Genomic DNA, 9,769 nt, shown 5'->3' with positions numbered 1-9,769 from the left:
CCGATAACAACCTAGAAATTACAAACTGTGTATATCAATGTGTATAGCAATATAAAGACACGGGAGAATGAAAAACACAATAACCCCAAGGTAATGGTAGAAGAAAATAACTTCCTCTGGTGGTAGATGAAAAAGAAGAATGACAGATATGAAAGTTAAGAGTATATCAAGAATCAATACTGGATGAAGCATATTAACGAATGCTTTAAAGTATGAATTGGGGAGAAAGACTAGAAGGTGTGAGCTGTGGAAATAAAGAAACGAAGGGGGTGGATTTATAGTAAAATATCAGACAGAGAAATCGAGACAGATTATCGCATTTAATCAAAGAAGGTCATGATTTTCTTAATCGCCGAAGAACCAAATCTTATTGCAAAGATTTTCTTTAAATCCAATGAATTCTGGAAATCAATCATAACTACGTCATCGGTTAAAATAAATATACGTTTACTCATTTCACTCTCTTGCGATAGCCTCACTTATACTCTTCGCGTAATCAAATTGTTTTATCTATATTACTCAATGATGATAAAACTCTATTTATCAACTCATATTCGTCATGAAAACATTTTTAAAGTTAGCCATGACGACCTCGATCAAATTTCGGGACGAAATTTCTGTAACGGGTAGGTACTGTGACGACCCGAAAATTTCCGACCAAATTTAAACTTAACCTTTATATGTTTCCGACACGATAAGTAGAATTTGTAATGTTGAATCTCAAAAAGTTTGGAACTACATTCATGTAATCAATTATCCTTTGACCGTGTTCGACGATTCACGAACAATTATGTGTATATAGATATGTATATATAATATATAATATTAACTGAAAACATTAACAAAGTATTAGATATATGATACTTTACATGAACGTATTTGTTTCGATATATTTATTGACAGAATTAAGAGATAATATCAAATGATTGAATTATCAGATACATTATGATATGATTACGGGCCTATGTTATGAGGTCCACTGTGATTTAAGAAATCTATTCTTTTTGACCACTCATTACTTAACTAGTATGATAAAATAACGATATTTATATTTTATTTTATCAAATATATATAACGATTTAAATTAATATTATATATATTTATACGCGTATTATACGTACATAGTTTTATACTTTTACTATACTTTAATTTTACCTTTACTTTACTTTTACTTTACTTTAACTTTAATAATTCACTTTAATAATTCATACTTTAATAATTCACTTTAATAATTCATACTTTAATAATTCACTTTAATAATTCACTTTAATAATTAATACTTTAATAATTCACTTTAATAATTCATACTTTAATAATTCTTCATACTTTAATAATTCACTTTAATAGTTCATACTTTAATAATTCACTTTAATAATTCAAAAATCTATTATAAATAGAATTCAATAGGTTTTATTATTTCATAGAAACTTGAAAATATATTTCTCTAAACTCTCTCAATCGAATTACACATATATATATTTTCTTTGTATTATTTCAAGATATTATTAGTATACATAAAATACTACGACGGAGTTATATTCAGACGATTTTAAAATAAGTTTTCAAACGGGATAGAGCTAAGGAAATTATGGGTTATAGCTATGGAGGTTATGGGTATTGATCGAGGGTATTGCTCGTGAGGTCAACCTAACGTTTATCATTTTCGTTTCGTCTACGTACTTTCCTGCAATATTGAATCTCAATATTGATACGTGAGCACTCATAACATAACTTTTATATTTCAATAGTGTATCCCTGACTAGTGCTCGAGTATATAGGATAATGCATGCTTGTACATTCGATATTGTCCTTAGATAGGTTTGTTGAATCCTGAATTAGATACATATGCTACTAAGATAGGGTATATGATATGCATGTCATTGGAAAGCTAGCGAAAAATTAAGAACTTTTCATTTAGATATCGAATGGTTTCGATGAACGGATTAGAAGTTATAGTCAACTGAATTTTAGTATTATTGTTAAAATGATTATTATTACTATCGTCGTTATTATTTTAATAGAAATATCATTGTTATTATAAAGTATCATTATTACTATTATGTTAGTATTATCATTTTATCATAATAACATTTTTAGTAAATATAAATATTGTTATTTTTTTATAGAATAATAATAATTATTATTACAAAATAATACAACTTTTACTTATTATTATTATGATCAATATTATTTTATCAAATAAATAGGGGATACAAAGATATTTTTCACCACGCGTAATATAATTACATTAATAATACTTACCACTATAGTTTTACGATATTAAGTGAACTTTATAAATTTTACTACTTAAGATATATAAAAGTATATTTTATCATATATAAACGTTAATATAAATTTTTATTAATAAATGACTTTTATTATTATAAAATCTAATAAATATATTTAAATATATAAAATGACTATAGTTAAGTTATATAATAAACACGTATAAATTTTAGAAGTCATTTTGGGTTAAGTTGACTTTTGTTGACTTTTGTTGACTTTTGCATATTAGTCTCGAGCATTAGGATTGTGGTACACTATGACTTGACCAAAAATTGTTAGACAAATATTGACCAACATATAAATATATATAATTAATATAGGTTCGTGAATCCGAGGCCAAACTTGCAATTGTTAAATGACGTTATATGTATTTTTACTACGAAATACAGTATGGTGAGTTTCATTACTCCCTTTTTATATATATTTTTGGGCTGAGAATACATGCGCTGTTTTATAAATGTTTTACGAAATAGGCACAAGTACTAAAACTAATTCTATGTGGGTTTAAACCAGAAATATACCCTTAGCTTGGTAACATTAAACTACTTGTCTATGTACGGTAGGCGCGAATCCTAAAGATAGATCTATTGGGCCTGACAAACCCCATCCTGACTATGGGATGCTTTAGTACTTCGAGGTTATTTTAAACACACCTGATCTGGTGTACTTCAGAGGGTAAAACATGAACGTTAAGGCTTGTTACCGGGTGCCTACAACTTATAGAATACTTTTATACACTCGCGAGTGTACGGATATTTATAGAAACTGAAATCTTGTGGTCTATTACTATTACAGAAATGATTGATTATGATAAACTATTGAACTCACCAACCTTTTGGTTGACACTTTAAAGCATGTTTATTCTCAGGTATTAAAGAAATCTTTCGCTGTGCATTAGCTCATTTTAAGGATATTACTTGGAGTCATTCATGACATACTTTGAAAGATGTTGCATTCGAGTCGTTGAGTTCATCAAGATTAATATTAAGTCAATTATAGTTGGATGTAATATGAAATGGTATGCATGCCGTCAATTTTTGATGTAAAGAAAGTTTGTCTTTTAAAAACGAATGCAATGTTTGTAAAACGTATCATATAGAGGTCAAATACCTCGCGATGTAATCAACTATTGTGAATCGTTTATAATGTATATGAACGGATCCTTTCATTGTCGAGGGTGATCACAGTCATAATGATGACGAACGAGAGGAAGGTTAGAATGTGATGAAATGATGATTATGATAAGTGATAAATGATGATGGAGATGTTTATGATTATTATGATTATGTTTATGACTAGGTTAGGGTTAGAGTATGATAAAAAATATTGATATAATTATGATTAAAATTAGATTATGTTATTGATTAGGTTGATGGTTATGTTGATGATTAAGTGTGATAAAGATGATGATGAGGTTGATGATGATGTTATAAATGAAGTTAGATAATGATGAGGTGATTAATGGGAAAGACGAATATGATAAAACATGGGTTAGATAAATGTTATGTAAGAATTAAATCAGAAAATCAACATACGGATTGTTGGCTAAGGATGTTATCGGGTTAGCGGGACGTCGAGGGTTCAAACTCGGACTTGGGCATTTTTTTAGGGCTACTCCTTTGAGGTAGTTTACTTATTTATTATTATTATTATTATTATTATTATTATTATTATTATTATTATTATTATTATTATTATTATTATTATTATTATTATTATTATTATTATTATTATTATTATTATTATTATTATTATTACTCTATTATTATTATTATTATTATTATTATTATTATTATTATTATTATTATTATTATTATTATTATTATTATTATTATTATTATTATTGATATTAAGGTTATTATTACTATTATCATTACTATTATATTAGTATTATCATTAAGGATATTATTAGTAATATCATTATGATTGAGACTATCATTATTATTATTATTATTATCATTTTTATTATTACTAGAATCATTATTATTATTATTATTATTATTATTAATAGTATTGCTTTCATAACAAATTATTGTTTTTTAATATAATACCAATTACAAATAGATATATATATTTTAATATAACTATATGTATGAATATTGATTTTTGTTTTTTAAAAAATAACCATATATAAAATACAACTGAAGATATATAACATAAATAAAGGATATATATTTATATAACTACAACACTTAATATAAATAAAAATTATATAGAAGGAATTATGTGATTGTATGTGTTAATATATATACTTGATATAGGTTCGTGAATCCGAGGCCAACCTTGCATTGTTCAGTTCCGTCGTATGCATATTTTTACTACAAAATATCGTATTGTGAGTTCATTTGCTCCCTTTTACTCTTTACATTTTCGGGACTGAGAATACATGCGCTGTTTTTACAATTGCTTTATTAAATGCTTTTGAAATATATTTTGAACTGCGAATACATGAAATGCTTTTATAAATGTTTGACGAGATAGACACAAGCAAAACATTCCTCGAATGAATTATTATGCAGACGGAAGTTCTGTGGATTATTATTGAATTATGTGGACATGATAATTGCCACCATTGAATTATGTGGACATGATAATTGCCACCATTGAATTATGTGGACATGATAATTGCCACCAATTGATGTGAATGTTATGTATCGAGAGAATGATTTTTATACACAGGTTATGTGTATTATATTTTGTGCACGAGATATGTGTACGGTTACTAAGATTTATGAAAAATGGATTTCGTACCCGAGAAAGGTGTACTGTATTTAAAAGATATCGCATGTACATTACAGGTGGGTGTAGGATTCGGGCCCATTTGTACCATGTAGCATTTAAATCTTGTGGTCTATCAAAATGATAAATTTTATTGTTTTATGATAAACCTATGAACTCACCAACCTTTTGATTGACACTTTAAAGCATTTTATTCTCATGTATGAAAGAAATCTTTCGCTGTGCATTTGCTCATTTTAAAGATAGTACATGGAGTCGTTCATGGCATATAGAGGTCAGAACCTCGCAATGGGACCATCTGATGAAGACTTTGTCCAGGTGGATTAGGACGGGTCACTTCAATTGTGACTTGCACTATTATTTTATCCGCGATCCGAATTTAGTATGATCAATGCTTTTTGTGACAAAGTTCATGGGCAATCCACGCAATTTTGTCTATATTAAATTTTAATATAATAATTACTATAATTATAATTATAATTAATACAATGTTGAAATTTTAGTTTAGTCGGGTCCACGGGTCTGGTATACTGGGCGGGTATATGGGCCAGTATTCAAAACCATCCCCAAACCCTCTTTTAAAATCATCCCCATACCTAGACCCGCATACTCGAACACAAACCCGAACCCGGCCCACAAATATTCGGTTTCGGATTTCTATATCGGGTACATGTATTTTTGTCATACCTAGTCAAATGGAAGTCGTATACAGTGTTAATAGGAAACGGCGGTTTATTATTAGGAAATCAACTTACATAATCTGACCAAAATACCCTCACGTGTGGTTCACGTGACCTCACTTAACGGACTAGATCTAATTCTCGTTAATCCCGAGGTCATCCGTGGAATAACTAAAAAGTTTAGGGTCAATGAATTAAAAAAAAATAAGATAAGATAAAGATCACCTACGATATGTAATACACAGTTTAGGGACCAACTATAAAATTTTGTCAATCAAAAATGATAAAGAGTTGAATGATGTAGAATTGGAACTTATATCGAACAACACATTTGGGCCTAATATCGAATCTAGTTGGGCCTAAACAATCCATTTGAGAATAAGAATTTGTCAGTTAGGGCTTGAAATCAAAGACGTCCAATTCAGAAACCGAAGTACAAAGATAAACAAACATGTTCACATAAATTTCAAACCCTACATAGTTCTCAATGGGCAAACATTCTTACGCTGTTGATGACTCCGCTAGTAAAATAATGAAGAAACAACAAACAAACAGGAATTGATATGATAAGCCAATTACCCGATGAACTTCTTATACAGATCTTATCTCTGCTTCCTGATGCTGATGCTACTCGTTCACGCATTTTATCATGCAGGTGGAAGCACCTCTGGGCGTTTCTTCCTAATCTCCATATTGTTATGCCCCAGTTTAAAGAAGAAGCCAACAAATTTAATGATTCAGTTGATCGAATCCTAGCTCTTCGTGCTGATTTGCCCATCCAAAAGTTTTTTCTTCAATGCTCTTATTACGGAAGCGGTGCTTATCGTGTAAATAATTGGCTTCGTATTGTTAATCAGTGTAAAGTTGAAGAACTTAAGTTTAGGTTTTATGATACAATTTACTGGGATTTGTTTAGAACTGATACGCTTATTAAATTTACTATTGAAGGCTCTGGTGTGTTAGTTATACCTGAAGTTGAGACACTTTTCCCATGTTTATAGAGAATGAATCTTCAATGTACAGAATTTATCAATGAAAATTTGCTAACGAATTTGATTTCACAGTGTCCTGTTTTAGAAGAGTTGTGTCTGGATAGCCTATGGTTAACTCACAAATCGCATATGGTAATTATGCTCTGTTCGCCATCAATGAGGAGATTAACGATTAAGAGAAGTAAATTAAAGGATCTGGAGTTAGTGATTGATGCTCCTAAACTTGAATACCTTCACTTAGAGTCTTATTATTTCAAAAGCTACACTTTGGTGAATCCTATATCTCTTGTTGAAGCTCACTTAAGCAATGAGAGGACTGACTATGTTATGCAACTCTTAAGATTCGTCTCATCCACCAAAATACTGACATTGACTTATGAATCTTTATTGGTATGTTCAACAGTAATATCATCAATTATCAAAAATCTAATTCAATTAAGATTTGTTGTTGATTGTTCTAGGTATAAATGTTATGCATTTAAGTTATGCTTCATGATGATAATGTCTAATGTTTTGTTTATACAGGCTCTTGATGACATTTGGAGTATAAATTTGCCCATGTTCCCTAACTTGGTTAAACTTGAAATTGATGGGGAATGGAATCCGTTGCTGTTTTTGTTAAAAAAATATGCCCAATCTTGAGTATCTTACCTTATCTCATGTAAGTTAATGTTTACCTTGACCATTTTCACAAATTTTAACAACAAGAAGAAGAAAAGTGACTATGGCATTTGTTGTCAAATCATAATTAATCTAATCTAATCTCAATACGCACATGTAAACACTGCCTTTTTATTTCAAATATTAATTAATATTGGACTATATGTTTGTTCATCGTTAGGGGCTTCTATCATCCTACATATCAGAATGGATCCCACCAATGGAGGAGGCACCTTCTTGCCTACGTTTTAAGTTAAAGGAAATTTTATTAGTTCCTAATTCCACATCGCATGAGAGGGCCGTATTAAGTTATCTTTTGAAACATGCGAATATGTTGGAGAAATTGACAATAGATGAAAAGTATCCTTTTAGACATAAGAATGCTTTTAGGCGTGGGCAGTGGTTTAACATCCACCGTGTATCAAAATCTTGCCAGATTGAATTTGTTTGAACCTTTTGCTTGCGTGTGTTTTTTTAATCATTTTTGTTTCTTCATTTCGAAAATTCCAAAACTTGTTTATTTGATTCTTATAACTGATGCTTGTAAAAGATATTTAATTTTTGTGAAGATGTGGCATATTGTTGACTGAGTTTCATGTTTTTGTGTATATTGGTTTGCATTGTTTTCATATGTATTTGTGATGTTTGTGTTAGTGCATATTTTGTAATCCCTAGTTCCATGAACTTTAACGTTTTATTCGATCATGTTGTAACCTGCAATATTGTTAAACGTTGATTGTCGATGTGTTATTTTATATTTGTAAACGCTTAAATATAATTCGTAATATTACTCGACAGTCGGCCGACTGACATGGTCAGTCGACCGACTGTCATCCACTGTCGACCGACATAGGAACTGAGGTATTTAAGCCTAATTAATCTTCATTAATTTGGTTAACAACTCTGCACATTTCACACATACAAACAGTTCTAGGTCGAGTCTCTCTCAATCTTCATGTCCAAATACCACAGAATGTCAGTCTAGGCTTCGTGTTTATCAAGATCTAATCTTGGTTTGACTTGTACGAACCCGAAAACCCATAGATATTCGTTTAAGCTCGTTCTAGTGTTATTCCGCCTCTAGATCGTGTTAGGTTGATTCTAAGATCCTCTCCCAGCGTCTACAAAGTGGTATCAGAGCACTGGCTTGCTGAATCAATTGTTTTAAACGAGTTCTTGGTATATTTTTGGGTCAAAAAATTGGTTTTGGATTGAATTTTGTATACTTTTACATTAAACCTTTGGTTTTAATTGCTTTAGAGTGTTTACAGAAGTCATTCTAAGTTGCTTAAGGTGTTGGTCAGTAGTTTTAGTTCGAAAATTGAGCTTGAAATCGTTTAGAAGTCAAAAAACTTATTTTTTTTGGATTATAGCTCTGAAAGAAAGTACAGTCGACCGACTTAGGAGACAATCGACCGATTTTCCTGTATTTCGACCGATTGTCATTAGTTCGACCGATTGTCTTTAAACCGACCGACATATGCTAAACCGACCGACTTAAGTTCTAAACCGACCGACTTAAGTTCTAAACCGACCGATTGAAGGAACATCGACCGATTGATAAAAGTACTACCATTTGACTAAATGTAAACAGAACTTCGACCGATTAACCATTGACAGTCGACCGACTGTAGCTGTTCATCGACCGACTGTCACCAACAGTCGACCGACTTAGTATCAGATTCAACCTTAATTAAATTTTAAGATGTCTGATCAGGCAATGGCAATTACTTCCGGCGTTCAAAACATTTTACTATCTGATAGTGAATCAGGCAGTGCCAATCGTGCTCCTAGACTTGATAATACAAATGATTACATTAGATGGAGGGCTAGGTTCATGAATTACATTAGAGGCCTTGATCCTAGAATGTGGGATTTGATACAACATGAATATAAAGAGCCTTTAGGTACTGATGGTAATAGTAAAAAGTATGAAGATTATAGCGTGACAGAAAAAGAAACATATGCCTTAGAATGTAGATGTTATGCTCAATTGACCTGTGATGACCCGGGAATTTTCGACCAAATTTAAACATAATCTTATATGATTCGACTCGATAAGCAAAGTCTATTAAACCGAGTCTCATTATGTTTGAACTATTTCATGATAACATTTGACCTTTAACTATTTCCGACGATTCACGAACCTTTAATTGTAACTAAGAATGTAAATATAAATAATTATATATAAAACTAATTATATTAGTATTAATGAACTATTAAGTAATTTTGTTATTATAAAAGATAACATTTAATAACTAAAGATTTTCATTTTGAATATATATAGTATATTGTATATAAATGATTCAAACATATTTTACCAACGTTATCAAAATATTAAATGTACAATGTTATACTTTGTAGTTAATTGTTTAATATACATAATTAATCATCTACTCAACATTTAAAACA

General features: G+C 30.2%; 1 protein-coding gene across 1 annotated transcript; it reads left to right on the top strand.

Annotated features, from left to right (window-relative positions):
* Nucleotides 1–6,268: 6,268 nt before the first annotated feature.
* Nucleotides 6,269–6,706, top strand: LOC139901817 (F-box protein At1g19070-like). Its single transcript, XM_071884491.1, has one exon. It carries the CDS (start codon nucleotides 6,269–6,271, stop codon nucleotides 6,704–6,706), a length of 438 nt encoding a protein of 145 aa, XP_071740592.1.
* The last annotated feature ends 3,063 nt before the right edge of the window (nucleotides 6,707–9,769 follow it).

This window comes from Rutidosis leptorrhynchoides, chromosome 3, assembly GCF_046630445.1.
Source record: "Rutidosis leptorrhynchoides isolate AG116_Rl617_1_P2 chromosome 3, CSIRO_AGI_Rlap_v1, whole genome shotgun sequence".
In the NCBI taxonomy this organism is placed as follows: domain Eukaryota; kingdom Viridiplantae; phylum Streptophyta; class Magnoliopsida; order Asterales; family Asteraceae; genus Rutidosis; species Rutidosis leptorrhynchoides.
This window is presented reverse-complemented; position numbering and strand designations above follow the sequence as displayed.